The following is a 22,028-nucleotide window of genomic DNA, read 5'->3' as shown; positions in this document are numbered from 1 at the left end:
GATACAGACACAGATTTGGTCAGACACGGAGCCTTTATCTGCGGCTGCTTTGGGCTACTGGATGGTAGACTTGGGGTAATTTTTAGTTTTCTGTATTTTTCATAATTTTCTGCAATAAACATCAAATGCTTTTGCGATCAGATTGGAACATTACGTTTCAATGTACAGTTTCAAAGAACAAACCATCGTGTTCTTGAGCGATCTTTCATCACTCTGGTTTAAAACAGAATATTCAAGGCCGGTAGACTTTTTAAACTGTTTTGTGATGTATTTTCTGAGAATGCAACTAAATAAAATTATTCTTCTCTGAATTGTGGTCTATTTAACAAATCAATTCTTGAGTCTACAAAAGCTGTAGTTAACACACAACTAGTTTATTCAAATAGATGAAAAATATGGGGTACAGTTTATGCTTCATCATTCAACTGCACAGATCTGGGAGTTGGCTAACATTTCAGGGACCCTGAAGCCCAGCTTTAGGAACAAGTTTATTACCCTAGCAGTTGGCACACCCCAAATTATACCAAAGAATAGGTTTATTCTCAAGCCAGAGTTCTGTATTAAGTACGCTTTGAGTTTACCACACTTTGGAAAACATGCACTTTTCCCAGAAAACGCTTTTAGTTTTAATTAAATGTCAAAGGCTGCGGAGGAAGAGCAGTCAGTTTGTAAACTGGCTCGTCTGAGATTCTGAAGGACAAGCCACTGCTGCTTTGCTGTCACTGAGGCTCATCTTCCCAGTTCCTTCCTGACAAAAGACGCTCGCCGCTAGGGATGAGCCCAAACCCTTGACCCCATAACCTCCCCATGCACTTGGGGCCTTCCAGCTCTGTGTGGAGCTAACACAGCATTAACACAGAAGCCCGAGATTCCTTTCAGAAATGCTCTGTACACTTGGGAACATAAATCCCCCAGAAAAAAAAATGACTTACGTTCACAAGTATGTGAATCTGATGGCATATTTCATAAACAGGCAGGATACTTGGGCTTGCCTTACTTCTGTTTAATGTTAGATTGCTGCTATGGCTTAATAAGATCAACTCCAAATGCCCCAAACAGAGGAGTTTGTCATAAATGAATAAAACTGGGGCCCAAGAAAGACTCAGGTAATATCGGCCATAAGAAATACTGGGGGAAACAATTTTTCTGTTTTTGTGGATAGCACTTTACTGCCCCCTTTTGCACTTTCATATCAGAACAAGTTTCTGCCCAAACTTATTCTGAAACCAGAGAGATAGTGGGGTGTCGCTATACGGGTGTCAGGCGGATACAGAATTAGGTTACCAGACACCACGCTTGGAGGAACAAGTAATTACCTTAAAACTTCAAGTAAATGCACCACTATCTTCTCAGTGGCTTTAAAGCTCCAAGAAATAAGGTAGTAATTGGAGGCTTTAATTGGCATTTTCTGCTGTATGGGTGCTGGGACGATTGTCTTGTTTTCACAGGTGCCCCTTCTTTCACACTTTTCTAAAAACAAATATCATCTGCAACATGAAACTGATGTATTCAAGGAAAAGAAGAGGTGCCTAAAAGCAGGCTCTACAATTTAGACCATTACAGGGTTCCAAATCTGAGAGCTGAGAGTGGGGGGCAGGGTGCATTTCAAACTTCACACCGACAAGCAGCATCTTTTCAAGGCAAGGAAAGATGAGACGCACTGAAGTTCACAGGTGTTGTGAGCCTCTAGGTCCCTGATCCGGTTTTGCAACTCTGCCCGGGGAGGTGGCCTCTTCATCTGTGCAGACACTTGAAAGAACCGTAAACTGCAGCATGAAGCAGAGTTTTATTTATAAAATTCTGATCTGCAGGGACAGCGCTCAGGGGCCCCATTCTTGGCCCAATGACCTCCACCTGCACTGGGCAGTCTGTGTGCCCTGAGGTGTATCCTTCTATTTCAACTTAATCCATTTCCCTCTGTCATTCTACAATTACCATACAAATCAAAATAATATCAAATTTCACAGCCTACAATGCTGCACAATGGAATGGAAGCTGACTCCTTGTGATGTTAATCCTGTTTGTTATTTGCGATATAATGCTCAAAACACTGGTGGCTAAAGTAAATTTCATTTTCCAATGCTCAAAGATAAATAAGATGCTCACCGTTTAAATTTTCGTTCAGGAAAATAACACAAGTATGCTATTTAATTTTTTTATCCGTACCATAATTTCCACCGTAACACAACCCTCCAATTCACAGAAGGATCGCCTGTGACGAGCTGACGCTGGAATAGATATCTTCATTGGTAAGTCAGACTTGAAGCATGTGATGGGCAGAGATCACCCTTTTCTTTTCCCAGGTTCACAGAGACTAGTTAATCTCCGGCATGGAATTAAAAACAAAAATCAAGCACCTACCTCAAAACAAAACAAAACAAAAAATCGAGGTCTTTATTTATGAAAGTGATCCAAACATCTCCTCCCTCAAAACTTTGCAAAAAAAAAAAAATCATGCCATGAATGTCGTAGCTAGCTGAGGCAAAAGTCGGGGGGGCTGGAAAAGAAGGGCTGGGATGCCGAGATGTGCAGTGGGAAAGTGGCTGGGGAGTGAATCCCGGAGGCCAACCTTTGTCATGCTGGCCTGACCACACATCCCCATCATCCAAACGGGGATTTCATAACCCTCGGGGGCAAGAGACGGTGCAAGCTTCTTTCCCAAGTGTAATTTGTTTGCACCTGTACTGTCTTGTTCCAAACCATGCTCTTAGCAGGAGTCTACAAAGGAAGGTGGAACTCTCATTATTCATAGGTGAGGCCCCAGAAAGAAAACTGGCTTTCCTATAGAAAGAGCTGGTTCTCGGCTGTTTTACACCTAAGTGTGGACATCCCTGTACTCATCCACCTTAGTGGGAGCCCTGCAGGGAGGAAAAGCATGTGGACATCATACAGAAAGAAACGGACTGGCGTTTTAAGAACCTGAAGAAATGGACTTAAGATCTTCGCATGGTATTACAATCGAGCGCTCATGAACATCTTTTCCATCAACCCTACTCATCCTTTTCATTTCCATCAACACTTTTTTTTTTTTAACGTCAAAGAATCTTGCCTATTTAGACAGACCATTCACCCATGTTTTATGGGTGAATGACACCTCTCCTTTTGGTGGGGAAAACAGTCCTGAAAGAAAGTACAAGTACCAAGGGGATGTGATGTCCGCTCTCCAGGTTGGAGTGTGACCCCAGGACTGAGCCTGTCCTGTTCCCCGCTGGACCCCGGGAACCCCACCCCAGTGCCTTGCGTCAAACGGGTGTTTGTGGAATCATAGAAGGAGCACTTTCATAAGTAAGGTTTAAAAAAGAGACGAGACTCTAGTTCTCTCTTGGTATAAGCGGAGATCCCCCCTTGCCAGGCAAGCATAATCTACCAACACAATTTATACGGCTGTGCACTAGCCCTTCACAGCGAGCTACCCGGCCGCCTTCTGGACGCTTCCTTCTTCCTGGCTCCAGAGAGGGTCAGGGACGGGTCTGCTGTGGGCGGGTGACAGCAGCCCTTCCCCTGGACCTCTCCTGGCTCTGCCACAGCCCAGAGAGCAGGGGCAGGAGACAGAAGAAAGAAAGCAGCTCCGCAAGTCAGGTCTGCGCTGTGAACGTCAAAAAGGAGGAAAACCCGGACTGGGAGACTGACTCCTACACAGATCGTCCCCAAACTGCATAAAGCAGGAAAAAAGATGTGAATGGTGCGCCACTGTAACTTCGGGGACAATACATTTCCTGCTCCATCGCCACAAGCAGCCTGGAATGAGCCTGACCAAAAAACAAACACAACGTTAAACACCCTGAGTTATTCAGGCTGCTACTGAACTCAGGGAGGGGAACTGGACCTGAGGAGGTAAGAGGATGCCCGAGGCCCTCAGCTCTCAAAGGAAGGAGGACCTGGTGGTGTGAGACCCCTGAGGGCTGCAGGTGAGCAGACCCTAAGCCCTGGGGGGATGCAACCAGCGGCTGCTCAGGAGTCAAGAGCACCCCAGGCCCACCTATCCTCCCCGCCCTGCTTCCTGAAACAAACTGCTCCAAACTCGCAGAACATCAAAAGCCAGATGGGCTACACTGAATGAATCCCCAGGCAGGGAGCCAGAAGCCCAGTTTGCTGTAGAAATAGGCCTGGACTTGATTTGAGTCTTCTCAGCTCTGACAAGCTGGAAGCTGGCACAGATCCCCAAATCCAAAATAAAATGGCATTTAATTGTGACTGGACTCTAAAAAAGATGTCATACTATCTCCTTAGCTTGACACACGCGTGGCATCGAACCTCATGGAACTCTCCTCCGAAACCTGACCCTGTCTTCTCCCAGCAAAGAAACAATCAGATGTTTCCATTTTTAAAAGGAAAATGTTAAGGGTCAAAGGAATAACATGCAATAAATGCATTAATATGATAGACTTTCATAACTATCTAGTTTCCACCGGATAGAACCTCGTTATCAAAGATTCAAAGGATCCATTTAGAATCGCATGCCCATCATAGGAAACATTATAAATCAAGGTGGACAAGGGGAGAATTATACGCAAAACCTTCTTTTAATCCACCTCGTATGTACTGCTTTGAGCAAACACAGGCTTCATTTAATTATGTGATTTCTAATCACTCCATGCCACAGCATAAGAAAGAGAGCTGGAGAATTATGAGGAAGGATCCCGGAAACAGCATACTCAGGTTCAAATACAGACAGTACCCACTTATTAGCTATATGACTTTGGGCAAGATAATGAACCAGTCTCTGCCTTGGTTTCCCCATTGGGGATCATGAAAGTATCTCCCTCAGATGGTTATTATGAAGGTTTAATGAGTCAGTATTTGTGCAGCAGTTGGAACAGCCTCTGGTCCCTAGTATGTGCTCTATACCACCGCTGTTAAATGAAACAAACCGTGTCCACCAGGTAAGGAGGTTTCTTAATAAGAAACAGCATGTGACATTAATGCAGAAAGGCTACACTGGTCATCCCTATGGGTTGCCTTCGTGTATTCATTGAACAACCCAAGCCCTTACTGTACCCTGCACATAAAGGGGATGCAGCCCAGGCCCTCCCCCGTCCACGGTGGAGAAGCTGAATGAATTCAGGGTTACAAATGTTACAACAAAGCATCAGCGTAGGAAGCAGAGGAGAGAGCATCTAATTTGGCAGCAGAAGGGAAATTAAAAGGTGCCTCTTGTAGCAGAGAGGTCTGCAAGAATGAGTGAAGTCTGGCAGCTAAACAAGGTTCCATATAACATCGGGGGCTTGAAAAGGCGCAGGCGCCACGGCATAACCTTTACTAGCATTTTAGTTATTCTGCATTTGTATGTAGAAGGCAAAGTGAACCAGAGACAGGCACACAGTAGATGCTCAATTAACTTTCAACAGCAAGAGGTGACATTTATTGGTTCGTTGTGCTAAGTCCAGAGCTAAGGTCTTTAAATCCTGACCACAGTTTTATTGCTTTTCTTCAGTCCTGTTAGATTACTGTCCCCATTTTAGAGACGGGACAAGTGAGAGACACGGAGGATTCTGCTCCCAAAGTTACACAGCTAAAAAAATGACAAACCTGGGAGTAGGCTCATACAGCCAGATTCAGATTCCAAGGCACGTCCTCTTCACTAAACTAAAATAGCACTGGCCTGGCTCGCTTTGCTCAATTGAACTGCCTGACCTTTTCCATTATCAGCACAGACCTTCTGAAAACCAAAAGGTACTGCTAATTCTCATGAGGATAAGGCGGCTGAAATAGCTGGCGTAGCTCTCCCACAGGGTCTATTTGTTCATCTGTGGGAATCTGTCTTTGAGCTCTGCTCAGACGTAGGAAACAATGTAGATGATTACAGAAGTACAGTGTAGATACTCGCCTCCCTTACCTGAAACGTGTTTCTTTGACTTGCTTACTGTGGTTTTTGTTTCGGAGCTCTCCCTGGACCGCTGTCTCTCCTGCCTCAGTTTCCCCTCCCCCAGGAGGAACTCTGTTCCCCACCTTCCTCTGTTCTCACGGCCACACTTGCCACGCACCACGGCACAGAACTTGTTTCCTGCACCAGGGAGTCCCCCTACTCCCTTAGGATTTAAGTCTCTTGAGGGTAGAGATCGCTCTTCACTGTATTCTCAGAGCTTAGTGTAACAGAGGTCACAGTTCATAAATGCTTGTCCAACAAATCAACGAGTTATCTACCGTCAACAATCAACCAAGCAAGAACGGAAGCCAAGAGTAGGGAGGCAAGGGCCACGGATTTCTTCAGGAATCCACAACAGCCTTTAAGAGGATGATGATCTAATCTTTGAGTTGTTACCCAAAAAAAGTTGTTACCCAAGAAAATGTGATCCAGGGCAACAGTTCTCAAGGTGTGGTCTCAGAGCAGCATCAGCTGAGAGCCTGTTAGAAACGTGAATTTCAAGTCCCACCCAGACCTCAGGAATCTGGATCTCTGGGGGCGGGCGGCAAGCCTGTTTTAACAAGTGATTCTGATGCCCTAAAGTTCTAGAGCCGCGGGGCTGGAGGTAGATCTCCAGTAGCAGGTGATTTGTTAATGGGAGCGGCCAGAAACAGACATCTGGGCTGTGTCTGCTCTTCCGAGTAATACTCATTGGATGCCAGTGCTCGCCGGCAGAGACCGATGACATGAAAGCCTTCTGGAGCCTGCCTCTTAGGGATAGGCAGGGTGGTGAAGGGGATTAAGACCTGCATATGAATCATGACAGCCCCATGTACCATGTTCCTCCAATGCCCTCGGTATTTAACTAAAGTGCCGTGGGATTACAGAGAAAAGATTTAAAGAAGTTATGTTTGATCTACACCATAAAGAGAGAGCAGTCATTTCAGGGAAATCATGAACTTTAAGGACAGTCCATTCTCATGAAGATCCATTTTCCCATAGACAAAGGGGGATGCAGGGCTTAGGAGAGCCTGTTTTTATCTGAAATGTACCCCAAATATAGTTCTGGTAAGCTAAGTGAAAACTGGCATTTTCTAACTTCTTCTGCAGGTAGATGCATTCTGAGTGGGACTTGGACGTAACTGGCTCAGCCCCACTCACTCATCAGACAGTTCTCATTCAGGACACATGTTTCAGACCAGAGTGAGCCACCTTCACAGGGGGAAAAAGCAAGGACCGAGATTCAGAAGCATTTCAGTAGGTGGTGGTGTCACGCTGGACCTCGGGTTCCTCAGCTGGAACACGAGAGGCTGGAGTGAGTCTGGAAGGTGGCATTTCAGACACGGGCTCTGCAGGTCAGAGCTTCTGATGTGCACAGGGGTATGTGGGTAGCACTCATCACTACTCTGGCGGGATACGGGAGTCATCAGTATGTGAAAAGCACAGAGTAATGCCTCAGAGGCAAGAGAGACGTAACTAGCAAGTACTGGTAGAAGGATCCAAGGACCGTAATTAAAATTGGATGCAACCAAACGTGAACTGAGAAAATGAACTGGATTGTTTAAGAGTTTCATATAGAAAACATGAAGAAAATGAAGTTTTCAAAGCACGGTTCACGCATAGCCTTCTGAATGCTTGCCCACCACTGAGCAGTTAGAACATTTACCTACCCATGCTCTCGAGAATGGAAACAGCAAACTATTAACACTTCACTACTGCCAATTTTTTCTTCATATTTTGTTTGTAGGATTACTAAGAGCAGAAACAACTTGTTTTCCTTCAATGGCGCTTTCTCCTACTATGGTTTTTCATTTGAAACCAGCACGTCTGTGTCCAAAACCACAAAATGCTTTGGACTAGAATTACATATTTGATATCTATACATGAAAAGGGAAATAAAGAGCCTCTGCTGATTCTCTGCAGGAGCCACAGAAATTGGTGCACCTGGCGTTCAGTGTGCATGGAAAACATTTCATAATTTATCGCCTACTCTTTTCACTGGGTCGCCGGATCCAACCATCCTTATCCCTAATGCTCCTGCAATAGGTTCTTGCAGGTAGAACGCAAAGCTACGTGTTGGACGCCGGTTTGTAAACAAGTGGCAGGACTTTCCTATATCATTTCTTTAATCACTTTAACCCTGTTCCTCATAGAAAGCTGGAGGCCAGGGCAATTCAGCCCCTCCTTTTGTCCTTTGCCTACCATAAATATGCACCAGTCTGCATCTGAAAGGCGGAAGGAGGCCGCAAGCTTGCTGGACATTTATCATGCTCTGTTCCCTGCTAACAAGCAAATACTTTGGCTGAATGGACCATTAGCAATCATTGTCAGATGTAGAATGCAAGGTGCTGGGATGTGACCAGCTTGTAAATTAGGGAGTGTCCGTTCTCTTTGATGAATCTGGACAAATGCACTGGATCTTTTGATACGTTTTCTGAATTAAATTAGAAAGGAAGGTAAAGTAGCTGGCACTGGGTAGGGCAGGTCTCTGTGCAACGTTTTAAATGTTTTTAAATGGTGAAAGCGACACAGTAATGACCAGAAAAACAGGCAACAAATGCAATAAATCCATAGCTCCAAACAGTTGAGTCAGCTCTCTGAGAATTAGGAACAAAATCCACGAAATGGGTCTGAAATAGAATATTTAGGATTTAGTGAAGATCTTCAGACACAGAATGTGTTCCTCTAGAAAGTTCACATGTTGCTGTTCAGAGACCAGCCCTGAATCCCCTCCATCCACGCCAGCAAGACAGACACTTGGGGTGTTTGTAAGCTTTCAGTATTGTCAGCGTCTTAAGGGTTCAGACTTTCCTAAAGAAATGCTGGGACTTTTCTAAGGCCCCAAATAGGGGGCAATAAAGCACAAATCTCCTTTCCGGCTTGACGCAACTGCAATGCCACTCTGCCCGGAACCCAATGACAGCTTCAATGGCTGATTTTGGGTAACGACTAAAATGGAAAGTGTGGACGGCCAAAACAAAAGCCCAGCTTATTTACAAGGTTGTTCAGGACAGAGGGCAATAAGATTCAACAGCCTGGCGAGCTTCTGCTGTTTTTAACTTTCAAGCTGGCAGCACTCACACTTTTCTAATCCTATCGTTTACACGAAGGGGGCCTGTCCCATTCAGCTCAACTCACAGGAGTGAAACACCATCTCCATAGGGCCCGTTGGTTTGGGCATATTGGATTACTACCGATTTGAATGAAAACTCAATTCCCCCTGTTATTTGTTTTATTATATGTTTTTTTCCAGGGTGGGAGAGACAAAACTCATAGAAGGAGAGCTCTCTGGCAGAGGGAGGGGGACAACGTATAATGTTTACCTCGGCTTCTCCGGGGCTGAAAGATAGCTGAAATCAAAAGCTCTGTGTTTTCTTTTCGGATCCCTCTGGGCCTACCTAGCTCCTCTGGGCTCTGTTCCTTCCCAGCAGGTCCCTGCCCGGAGCCCGAAGAGATGAAGGCAAGCACCGCCAACTGCAGCTAATCCTACAGAACGGCCGCCACTGTCAGGCCAGGAGCTAAAAAAGGAAAACCTTGCAGGCCTGAACTAACTGCAGTGATCTGAAGTTTTAATCAGCCCCCAATCTCAATCTCTGGAAAAGGCAGTCAATGGAATCTACCTTTGCCATATTATCCGCCACCAATGAGCAAGAACTGAGCATCTTTTCTTCCCGGCTTCAACCATCCCGGGCCACAAGTGGGGCTTTCATACTTTCTAATCCGAGTTTCCAAGTCTGTGTGGCTCACACATAATAGCCAACAGCCTGGAGCAAGGGCCTTCCTTTCTACACCCTTTTCAGAGACATGTCATTGCCCACGTCCAGCTAATCTATATGTTGCCATGGCTTCACCCTTTATCTGCCTTTACATCTTATGAACTGCATGGATTTACCACATTATTTTTATCTGAAAGACAGAAAATGGTGGTTTTATTGCCATACAATCAGATTACCGCTGCTAGTTTCTCTATGCCTTTTTACCATACTTCAATCAAAAGGGATCAGTTTCTTTATACTCTGCCCTTGATTTACATTACATCTGTAAAGACCCAGTCTGCGTTGTAATCCCCTTATTAACTATGACCAGGGCTGATTTGCCTAAAAATAAAAGCAAATTGTGTCAGACCCTTTCACTTTGTTTTTGATTCGGAACTACAAAATGGATTACTAAAGAAATCTTCAGAGTTCACACGGCTCGTATAGTACTGAATTTAAAATGAGAATTAAACAAGTCAAACAGGAGAGCCATGTCCACGGTTTACATTTTCCATCATGGGAGAAGGGCTGAATTGCTTATGTCTTTGTATTCTTTGGCTTTAGAGAGACAATGAAGCCACAGGAGTTTTTCCAAGCTGCTCGGAACCCTGTCCCATACCCTACCCTTCCCTCTTTGCTTTTCTTCTACCCTTCTCCCAGCCTCATTCTAATTCCTCCCCTAAAAAAAAAAAAAAAAAAAAAACTGGGGTGGAGGGGAGCTCTTCCCTGAAAGAACTAATTCCCGACTAGAAGCTTCTAGTTCTATGGGTTCTGCATATTTTAACCAAAATATTTTAAACAGTTGAACACTCCTGTTTAAGGCTCTACTCCACCACACAAAGGGCGAGCTCATAAGCAAATCTATGTAGATATATGATAGATGACCTGAAAAACAGGCTCTTTAGGTCAGCAGCCAGCGAAGGCGGAGATTGGGTGGGCCCGAGTACCATTTCAATGATTATTTTCCTTACAAGAGCCCTTCTTTTTGTCTAATTTGCAGTGGGAGAGTTTAAGAATAAAGTTTTCATGAAATGCTCTAGAAATGTCCTTCTTAGATTTTTTTTTTTTTTCTTTTCTGACGAGGGTCTCCAGTCTGTATTTCCTTCCCCCGCCACTCCTATTCCTGTGACGCGTCACTGCAGTCATGCTGGGATCTCAAATCATTTCCCATTAGGTGACCTCGCTGGGAACCGTTGCCAGATGGTGGGTGTCACCCTCAACCTCCCTGGCGCTACCTGAAGCATTTCAGTGCAAGGCCAGGTAGCCATGCCCCTCTGCGGGTAATTATCACGCTGACCCACCGACCAAAGGATTCCTCTCGGTAAATTTCCAGATAAGAGGTTTTACCGGTAATTATTCTAAACATACCGTTTACTCTCCAGCTGACTCTGTATGGAGAAACCATGCCCATCGGCAGTTCTCAGCTGGTCTGGGGCTTGATAGCTAAGCTACCTGTCTCCCTGCTTCAGCCTGGGAGTCAGGGACACTTCGGAATGCTGGAGTCATTTGCATTTCTTTGCATCCTGGGACAAGTGTCAAGAGCTGCGCTTTGTGAAAGATTTAGAAGCAAGTGCTTGACAGAATCATCTTAACCTCCAGCTCCCGTTTCTGAGGCTCGAAGCTGTAATTGCCGAGGTTACAAAGTACAGTCCCTGGACACACGATTCCCAAATAAATTCTGTCCTCGTCTGAAAAGACGGCTCCCAAACATGTTGTGCGACCTCGCGGCAGTCCTGTCTTTGTGCTCTCCCCGCTCAGTCGTCCCGCGGAACAGCGACAGTTCATTACCTACAGTTTATCATCCTGACAAAATGTGAGGAATGTGAATGTGAAAGCACTAACAATTCCACCCCTTGGTGCTTTGGGCTTTTTTTCTCTCTATATTAAAACCGACAAGATTAACCCAAACGCAAACTGGGGAGCACAGTTCAAGGAGCTATTCAATCCGTGCTGAATGTGCATTTGTTTACCTACAAAAATAAGAATTTCAGACACAATGGAAGGCAGGCTGGCTTATATATGGTACTGAATGGACTGTTTAAACAGCACTATCCATTGTAGTTTATTTTATCAATCTCTGACAGGTCCGTATTTATTCAGAGCCTGACTGTGGTGGAGCCCACGTATTATAGGTTATCTGGATATTATCCAGCCATTCTTTTGTATCAAGGCAATCAATACCAGGAATTCACCATTATGTAGGAAAAAATGACCTGGGAAAAGCAAAACTCTTGGTTAACTAGTATATGGTGCCTAGGGAATAGCACCTCTAGACATAAGAAATGAATGCTCTGCTGAAATTTTCAACAAAGTCAGTGTAATTCACTCTAGAATACCATACCAATACTTTTTTAAAAAAGAGCCAACCATTTTATTTTGGCAAAAACATCGTGCTGGAAAAAAATTGTTCTACTGAAATGCTAAGCCAGGCATTGCTTTTCTCTCCAGAGTTAAAAAAAACAACAACAGAAGAACAGGAAAAAAAACCAACAAACTACACAACCTGAATGGCTACAACTGACACAACCCTTCCAGAACCTATGGGTGCAGTGATTACCGTTTCAGTACTTGGAACTTCTTCCCACTACTGCAAAAACTCTCGGGGGTGGGAGAGGCAGACAGTGTGATTAAAGTAGTTATGGAGACGGTGAATTTACAAAGGATTTTCTGGACCCTGTATCCAAACAGCTGCTGCTCGCCCCCTCTTTCCACCACCTGCTAAAAAAGCTGACCTCGGAATGAAACAAATCTAATTACTGATGGCTGCTTCATTACAAATGAATTGTTCCATAGTTCCGAGGAACTGATGGGCAACTTCAATGCCTTTGATTACCTTCCTGCCACATCCCATTTACTGACCGAAACTTTTCCCTGGAAATAAACATGAAACTCCCCCAACAAATAGGGCAACTCCTTGGCACCGGGTTTTTTGGGTTTTTAAAAAATTCATTCTCAAACTTAGAAAAGGCTCTGTCATATCATTCCTCCAGGAAGAAATCTTTCTGATCTCTCAAGCTAGCATTCAGCTGCATAACTTTGTTAAGCAGACCTTTTCCAGGGGACAAATTATCCCTTCCTCTAGGCCAGCCATTACGTGCGAATTTTAAAAGAAATTCTACTCTTGAGGGCAGAAGCAATCACGCCAACAGCAACGTCGTCTGTGCGGGGAGGGAGGCTTCTCCAAAAGCAGGCCTCCAGGAGGGTCTAAATCAGTAGCCACAGCTCAGAAAAACAGCCCGACCCTCACAGGAGGCTAGTGAGTAAATATCAGGTACTCCCCTCCCCCAGCGCACGAGGGAAAGAAGACATTGGTGTCGAAACCTTAGGCTGAAATAATGACTGCTCTACCTTTTTTTTTTTTTTTTTTTCCTCCAAGTAGGTATTTGTGATCCTACAAACCAGATAACGTCTACTGAGCCGAACGCTTAAGGGATTAATGGGAATTTCTTTAAACAAGATAGAAATGTAAAAATTAAATCCTGTTGGGGGGCGGGGAGGGAAACCCCAAACCAGAAAGCGTCTCCCGAAGACATTCGGCGAGCGAAAGTGCCAAGCGGCGCAGAGCAGGAGGCCTGGGGGGCAGAGGCGCGGCCGGCGCGGCGAGCATCGCGCAGGAAAGAGTGACCCCTGGAGGCAGAAAGCGAAGCCGGCGGCTCCCCCGGCTCCCGGCCCGGCTCCCCCAGCTCCCGGGCCGCAGGTCCCAGCCCCGCGCTTTCCCGCACCACCCGGCGCCTCACGCTGCGGTGGTGGAGGAGAGCCGTCACTGCCGCGACTTTCTCAGCAATTACGATGATCTTACACCCAGGGAAAAAAAAGAAGTCTATCCAAGATCAGGCTCCAAGGAAGGAGGCTGCATTAAGTAACTTCTACACAGAAGCAGTGTTGGGAAGTGCCAACCAGCATCCTGCAAGAATCTCTGTTTCATCCCATTTACAGCGGTGACGTCTTTCGCCCTTTAATAGGGAATTCTTGCTTAACATGTTGGTGAATTTGAAACTGACCACTCTTAAGAGTGGATATAATTATTTAACTACGATGTTATCTTTAAACCGATCCCCCATCCCTTTATTTCTAAATCCATGGCCGATTTGCTCAAATTAAGTCATTGATTTTGCTTCTGACAAAGTATGAACAGCCAATGTCTTCATACTTTCCCCAAGTTTCCCAAGGTTAAAATTCCATGATTCTGTAAAATATTTTTGACTAGGATTCCAAATGTATCCCCAGAATGAGGTAATATGCAACCCTGAATGCACAGATGACTACGAGTCACGGCCATATGTATTTATGGATGGATCGCCTCTTCTAAATTCTAAATGAACTCTGGTTGCTCGGACTGAAAATCTCCGCAAGGCCTGGCTTTCTCCCGGCCGCACTGTTTGATAAAAGCAAGTCGGATCCAAGGATCCCATTCCCGCCCAGGCTCCCCAGGCGCGAAGGCTTCAGGAGCTGCGTCGACTGGGCAGGGCCTTAATTAAGCTTTTGCAGAAAGCGTCCCTAAAAAAATCAAGTTAGCTGTCGGGGCCACAGAATTCGGGGCCATCGGTTCAGAAGCGAAGGGAGAGGCCGACCTGCAGAGGGTTCCCCGGGAGCCGCCTAAGGCCCGTCTCCCGGGCGAGGAGGAAAGGGCCCGCCGCCCGAGTTGTCCCGAGCAGGCGAGCTCCCCGCGCACCCCGCGGGCAGGCGGCGCGGCGCCGAGGCGCGCGAGCTCCGGGCGTGCCAGGGAGCACAGGCTCCCTTCTCCGCGGTGCGCTCCACTGCCCCGGCCCGCGCTCCGCCGCTCCTCGGGAGCGCAGCATCGCTGCCTCTCCGGAGCCCGCCAGCCCCTGCGTGCCGCTCAGCCTGTTGGTGGCCCGGCTTCCCGTCCTCTGGAGGAAGTGAGGGTCAGGCCTCGCCATCGGACACCTTCCCGGACGCGACACCCGAGTCAACAGAGGCTTTTTTTTTTTTTTTTTTTTTTAGCGCCGGAGAGCTCCCAGGGGGAAGGAGAACGAGGAGAGCGCCCCTTAGGGCCGGCGCTCCGGCTGGAAGGCCGAGCGGAGTCTCCACGAAGTAAAATGTGGTGGGGGACCCGGGGGCGCGAGGAATCGAGGGTCCAGAAACAGGCTCCGAGGCTCCGCGGCCCGACCCTTCCTCCCGCCGGGACAGCGCGACGCGGAGGACCCCGGGGCGGCGATCGAGGGGGGTCGTGGACGCGACTTACTTGGAGTTCGAGGAATTCCAATAGATGGGCTCTAAAACTATCGATCTGGAAATCGCAGTTCTGCATAAAACCATCAAAACTCCCCAGCAGTACTTCCACACGGAGTCCCTCCTCACGGCCATGGCCAAGCCGCTCCCAGCTCCGCGCACTCCTGGCGTCGGAGGAACAAGGTGCGGGCCGGGAGCCCCAATCCTCTGGGCAGACAAGGGAGAGACTGCAGGCAGCTCCGGGGCGCGCCGAGCAGCTCCAGTGGGCGCCGAGGCCGGTGGCGCTCCCCTCGGGGCCCTCAGAGCGCGGGGCGGGAGCGCACGCGAGGGGCGCGGCGGCGCGGCGGGCTCGGGGCTCCGGGGCGCCGCGCCGGACGCAGCTCGGACAGCCGGCTCCCGTGCGGCTCCAGGGTGCCGGGCGCGGGGCGGCAGGGAGGGCGCTCGGCCGGGACACAAAGGCCAAGAGACGGCTCGGCGGAGGCGGCGGGCCGCCTCGCACTATAGATCCAGGGGGGCGGGCAGCGGCCCGAGCGCGCGGGCGCCGCTTCGGCGCGGTTCCATGTCCCGGAGAGCGGAGCGCGGTGCGCGGGCGGCGAGGGGCGTCTCCGGGCGCACAGGAGCCTCCACAGTCCTCGCGGCTCCCAGCCCGCGGAGCAGGCAGGAGGGGCTCGGTGCTCGCCGCGGGCGCCGGATGCGCGCGGGCCTTTGTGTGCGGGGAGGGCGCCGGGACCGGCTCCGCGCGCGTCTCCTCCCCCGAGCCAGCGCCGCCGTCCCCGCCGAGGAGAGTCAGCTCAGCCAGCGCGCTGTCAGAGTACTATAAACGCGGGGCCCCGCCCCGCACCGCTCAGCCCATTGGCCCGCCGCTCGGCAGCCGCGAGCCGGTTGGGCGGCCGGCCGGTCCGTCAGCCGCCCCCGCCCGACATTGGGCGCCGCGAGGCGGGGCGCCGGCTGACAGGTGAGCCCCGCCCCCGGTCCCGGGCGGCGGCGCGAGCGGCGCGCGGGGGAGCCCGCGAAGGAGACGGGCCTGCGCGTGCACCCGGCGACCCCCGAGCTGGTAGGGGCGGGCGAGTGGGCAGCGGGACAGCCCGGGCCACCTGTCCCCGCGCCCAGCACGCGCTCTCATTGCCCGGCCAGTGTCCAAACTTCAGCAGAGGGACAACGTCGAGGGCGAAACTTTCCCTGCGGAGCGGAAGGCAGTGGGCTTCCCGTGGGTCTTCCTCCTTCACTGCAGAGCCCCCTCTGCGTAGACTGGCTCACACCCCGCTTGCGCAGCCCTTCGCCGCGCCCACCAGGCCTCTCAGTGATGCGTTTCACACCTGGTTTCGGTACCGAACGTCGGCTGGGGCCTGACCTAAGTCAGTGGGGCCGGGAGACGCAAAACGACTCCCGGAGACGCGGCGCCGGCGGGGCAGCCGGCTCGCGGGGCGCGGCCGCCCGGGCCCCGCTCCCTCCGCGCCTCGCTTCCCGCGAAGGCAGCATCTCTCCCTCGAGAGCGCGGCGGCACACCCGCGCCCGCCGCGGGATCTTCTCCTTAATTAGCCTCCGGGCCGCGCTCATACCTCCCCAGAGTGACCGGGAATTTAGGGGTGACCGTGACGAATAGCGCCGAAACAGAGAGGCGGCAGGAATTCTTCCATTGGATTCCCGGCGAAGCGCCTGCCTAAGAGCCTCTGGGACGAGCGCCACCGCGCCGCCGCTTCCGCGGACCCACAGCGCCCACTAGCGGCCGGCCTGCGCGCTCTGCGGGCGAGAGCACGACTCTCGGGCTACCCGGACCCAGAGCCCGCGCAGCTAACCGCGCAGAGGGTCCGAAGGAGAGTCGGCAGAAATGACCTGACCAACAGCAGGGAGAGCTCGGCACAAATAAGGCACAGTACAAATGTAACAGTTCGCAGTTTGAAAAAAGATACAGTATGCCGTATACCTGCAACATACTTGAAAAAAATTCCTTTCTACGCCAGGGTTTCTTTAATGTTTTAAAAGCAAAGAACCGGCCAGTATTCCTACAAATTCTAGTTTTTGTTTTTAAGGCAAATTATCCACGAAGTTAAATTTAAAAGAGAAAATATATATGGTAAAAACATCTCGTTTAGATACTTATTAGTTTTCCTTTCACTCTTCTTTGTAATACCTTTTGAAGGGCTTTATGGTGAGTTAAGTATTCGTTTTTTGAACATTAAACGTAAGTTAATGTACATTTCAACTGGGAGCGATACATACTTGTGAAGACTAGTTTGTTAAGACCGGAAACACTAAGGCACGCGAGGTACCGAATACATTCATATTATTCCAAGTAGATCTGTGAAAGAAGAAAACAACTTTATTTTCTGCAATTTCTAGTTTTAAATGAAAGCCTCCACTTTGAAGAAACATTTTTCTTTAAAGGCTCGAAGACAGTAAACCGATTCGAAGTCATCGTCAGATTCCCAGAGGACTGAAAAACCAGGAAGGCGCAGGCGGTATTATTTCACAAAGGCAAAAGAGTCGTTTTCTAATAAGCTTACAACGTTTAAGGGATTCATTTGAAATTTAATATAAAGCTAGTTTACTATACTCTTTTAAAAGAACTAAAACTGAGTGTATCTCAGTAGCTGTTTCACATTTAGCAAACCTATATTGTGAAATTTAAGTTGTGAACTCTTAGCACCTACATCCTCTCTCGCCAAGTAAACTAGAGGAAATAAAGGAAATTTGCATTGTCTGAAAATAACACTGGCTCCCATTTTTAGTAAATCTGATACTCTCAAATCCAAAGCACTTTACCTTGGGAAAAATGTAAATGTACATGTTTAAACTGCTTCCTTTTTTTAAAACCAAGTATCTGAACAAAAAATAAAACCCTACACAAAGATTCCTATTGCATAACTTTAGTGTGTGAATATGTATTAACTTACTTTCAGTAAATATAATTAGCTGTAGAAACTATGTGAAAAGTATCAGCAGTAGCAACTCCACTGCTCTTTAGAGAGTAATTTCAGTAATTAAAAGCATCACCTCAAGCCACTTGTATCTATTGTAGGTATATCATGCTGGGAAAAAAAATCAACATCTGCGTGTACAAGACAAAGTTGAAACTTGAAATCCTCAGTCACATCAGTTGAATACCTCTTTGTATTTGGACTTTTGTTTTACAATTTTTGGAGAAACGTGGTTATTTTTGAAAATCTGTAATTCTACCATCACATATTTAACCCGACATCAAAAAATGAGATTTTACTTCAGCAAAGAAAGCTACTTCAACTGTTTTCAGAGTTAAGGAAGAAATTTCTCAAAGCCTAATTAATAAAAATTGGGGGGATTTCAGAGACATAGCCAAGTATAAAAGTTGATGGATATAAATTTGAATAAATGTAGAATGAAGTGGCAAATACAAAAGTTGGATAGTTCCAGTTTTAAAAATAAGAGGGCAATGTATTTTGCCCAAGTAAGTGTGCCTTACTAAATAGTCAGGTTTCTGCCCCTTTTGAATCCATACGCAAGCTTTGGTGTTTAGAACTTATAGTTGTTTCTTACATATTCCTTGTACAGTAATCCACTGATTCTAAGATGTACTTCGAAAGACATCTTTAACTCCTATAAAAATAACACAAGCCTTATCTAAATGTAACATTACAGAAAAATTATTGTCATTTGATTTATGTATGTTGATTAAATCTTGTCCAAGCCATGAACTTTCTACATAGCTGGAAGACTATTAAATTGCATGCAGTTTACCTCATACAAGTCACTGAAGTTTTTAGAACTCTCCCACAAATGACACTTTGCTCTGTTTATTCCACGGAAAGACCTTTCAAAATAAGAGTAAAATAAAACTCTTTCTTAGATCAACTCCGCCATACATTTGTCCATCTATCTGCTTCTAAAATTCCTATTATTACACATTGTAGCATGTTAGTATCTACTTATTAGTTTGGTAGAAGTATTGGTCATTACACGGGGCTCTTGGTCAAAAGAATCATTTTTCCCTTTGGGAAGTTTCATAACTCATACCTGACAGACCATATCTATTCTTTATGGAATCAAAATAACCATTATTTTCCACTACAGTAATTTAAATCTCTAGCTCAAATTATCATTGCTTTTATAACATTATTAATGCAAAAGCAGCCTATGTGGAAAGAATACAGGTTTGGCTCCAACTAGGTAGGGTACCTGGCTCAAGACCTCATTTCCTTATTTGCAAACCAACAAGCAGAGAGGGCCAGCCATTTCTAGTCACCATTCTAAATTGGCCTAGGTAGTTCGGTGGAGATAAACACGCAGGTAACAGCTAGCTGTGCAGTTTTATCACTCATTAACTTTAGCATTTCTGTGACTCCCACTTTGTGGACTGATATGATATAGACATACTGTATGTTGTAATAAAGTTAAATTCTGCTCTTAGCATAGAAGGGGTATTACAGCAGTCATGAGACAACCCATCTCCTATTATGTATGGGTCCATCAAACCATTTTCGCTCCTTTATTCCACCTTATAATAAGCTATTCAACAGAACCAATTGCAATTATATATTCCTTTGTTAATTCATGTTGTCATAAATTTAATTGATGGTGAAAGCCTGGAAAATGAGGAAGGCAACAATCATCATGCAAATGTATACAAAGAACAAGCCCATTTTATTCGAACCCTAATAAACCAGGTTTAGTGATCAACAGTTCTATCAATCTTAGAAGATACTGACACTACTGAACACACACACACCTTTGCCTGAGTGACAGTAAAACTACTGAACGTTGATTTTACTCTTTTACTCTGAAACTTACTGGCTTCAGACGTGGAAAGATAAACAAATATGTGTAAAAAACAAGACTGTTCCAACATCCTCTGGTCAACCACTGGAGGCTCAAGTACGGAACAATCTTCTTTTAAAATGACTTCCCATGAATTTCCATCATACACACACCAACTGTAATTTCTATTGGGCCCTCTGTATCCCCCTTCCATTGCTTCCTAGCTGCAAGTCACTCACTCTAGTAATTATAGATACACCATATATAATAGATCAGACAATGCCATCTAGTCGTCTAAATACCAATTATGGCAAATCTGCTACAAAACATACAGTGCAGTGTTATTAGCAAATTACTGCACCACTAGCAACTCCCTGACTATGGACAACAGAACGTTAAAAAGACAACAAACCCACCCTCAAAACGTTAAGAGTAAACAAGAAACATTACAAATAACAAAGGTGGTGGTGAAGAATCAATACCACCACTAGTGGCAATTCAACAAATGAAAGAGTGGGGCCTCCTGCTTGGGCTTCAACACCCGTCCTAGATTTTTTACCTTCCTTCTGCTAATTAATAACACTCTGGTATTTGAGTGTTTATAAGACTCCTGGATGGACTGGCAAGTCTCAAAAATTAAGATATACTGTTTTCAGAATTTCTTATGGCCAATACAAAACAGATGGATGGTTCTGGAGGTAAAGGAGCAGAAAATTGGGACAACTGATAACAGAAGCTCTGGTTTTATTAACAGCTTTGGAGAAATTTTAGTTAAGAAGGACCCGAATATAAAATGAGGCATTAGAAACAACATATAGAGTTCAATTGGCCAGGATTCTATACTTATTTTACCTCAGAAAATTAAAAAGTACAAACTTCCTTTTGCAATTTTTTTTTTTGTAAACTATTGTTATTTTGGGGGAAATTCTTGAAGTACTGGTGGCCATACAGAAAAGCTATGGACATGTTACTAGCACAACTAACTCAGAAATTAACTGAGGACACAGAGAGCCTAATTTGCTACATCTTCGTAAGAGAAACTGGAGCAGTAAATCTTTTAACTACAAACCCCTTCCCCTCTTTGCAAGCATTAAAGAGTCCTCACACATAGCTAATTTAAAGGTTTAGTTTATACAATTGATTTAATTCTGCAAACTCCACAATATAAATGGCAATAACTACATATATTAAATACTGTAATAAAAATAAAATCATTAGTTAATTCTATAATGCATTAAGAGCAACTTTAAAAAACAAATTGTGAATAAAGGCATACTTAATAAATTAGGGAACATCTGAGCTGCTAATAGTTTGGGAAAGAATTTGAACTTTTATAATATGTATACAAAAGCAGTGGAAACAAAGAAAACAAATGACTACACATCGCCATAGCACAGAAAGGATTGGGTGCGTTTTATTAACCATGACATCCTCTTTCCTGCAGCCTGACACAGGAACAGTTCCATTATCTGATGTGAGTCTCCAACAGCAAGCAGATACTGCAGCCCGTTACTAAGCAACTTACTGTGATTTCACACCATATGTGGCAGGAAGAAATTTTTTAAAAATGAAAAGGCAGGCATAAGCTGATTTCTAATATTTTTAAGTCCAGGTTACTCTCTTAGATACAATGTTTAGAACACTTGTATACCAAAACAACTTTTAAATAAACATTTCCAAAAACTTGCATATACAACTTAGGTACAATGGATCTGCACCAAAAAAAAAAGATTACATTAAAAAAAAAGTGTAAGAATCATGAAATAATTAAAGCTCACCTAAATTCTTCAGGTAAATAAAGTGAATGTTTTAGAGTAATAGGTATCATGTTTACTAAAAGTCAGTTCTCACTAGAGTTCATGCCTATTTAAAATTCTATCTTTAAAGATATTTAAACCTATTTTATTGTTCCTTACCACAATTAGACTTATGGAAGAACTCAAACTAAAGCAACAGCATTTTTCTTAGCATGCACAAACAAAATAATCTACCATTTAGTCATCTCATGAACTTATGTTTTCACATTTAAAAGACTGATCAAACTGTCTCAAAAATATTGGAAAGTTTCTCTACTTTGATGACATGTCTATGCATCTCAGGTAGCATTTTTATATCCATATCCTTTTCTTGAATAAATGTTTTAATACCAGTTCACTTAAACATATGTAAAGATAAATGAGGCAGATTTTAGCGTATCAAAGTCATCCATAAGCTATAACATGCAAAAACAAAACAAAAGCTTGTAAGTTTAAATGTGTTTGTCCCCCCAAAAAGCGTGCAGGTACCCTACACTGAAGATGATTTGACTACCTTAGCCTTCTGTAAAAGTACAAAGCTAAGTTCTTTCTGATGGCCCACTTCGAAAATAAGCTAGACACTATAAACTTTTAGAGTCATTCTTCTAGCCTTTATTAAGTACAGTCTGCGGTGCTACTACTTGCACCCTAAAACAGAGGCACAGGGCTGAGGGCCTAAATCTCTCTCTGGGTGCTCAGTCTTTCTTAACG

At 45.6% G+C, this 22,028-nt stretch overlaps 1 protein-coding gene across 1 annotated transcript in view; it reads right to left on the bottom strand.

The window, feature by feature from the left end:
- The window catches only part of EFNB2 (ephrin B2), a 63,854-nt gene extending 48,277 nt beyond the window's left edge, over nucleotides 1–15,577 (bottom strand). Inside the window, exon 1 of the mRNA XM_082435047.1 lies at nucleotides 14,804–15,577. Coding sequence (XP_082291173.1) covers nucleotides 14,804–14,925 — 122 coding nt within the window. The 5' untranslated portion in view covers nucleotides 14,926–15,577. The remainder of the gene's footprint in view (nucleotides 1–14,803) is intronic.
- Between the last annotated feature and the right edge of the window lie 6,451 nt (nucleotides 15,578–22,028).

The sequence above is a fragment of the Balaenoptera physalus genome, assembly GCF_965194825.1.
Source record: "Balaenoptera physalus genome assembly, chromosome: 18".
Taxonomy (NCBI): Eukaryota; Metazoa; Chordata; class Mammalia; order Artiodactyla; family Balaenopteridae; genus Balaenoptera; species Balaenoptera physalus.
Note: the sequence above shows the minus strand (reverse complement) of the source record. Positions and strands in the feature narration are given on the sequence as shown.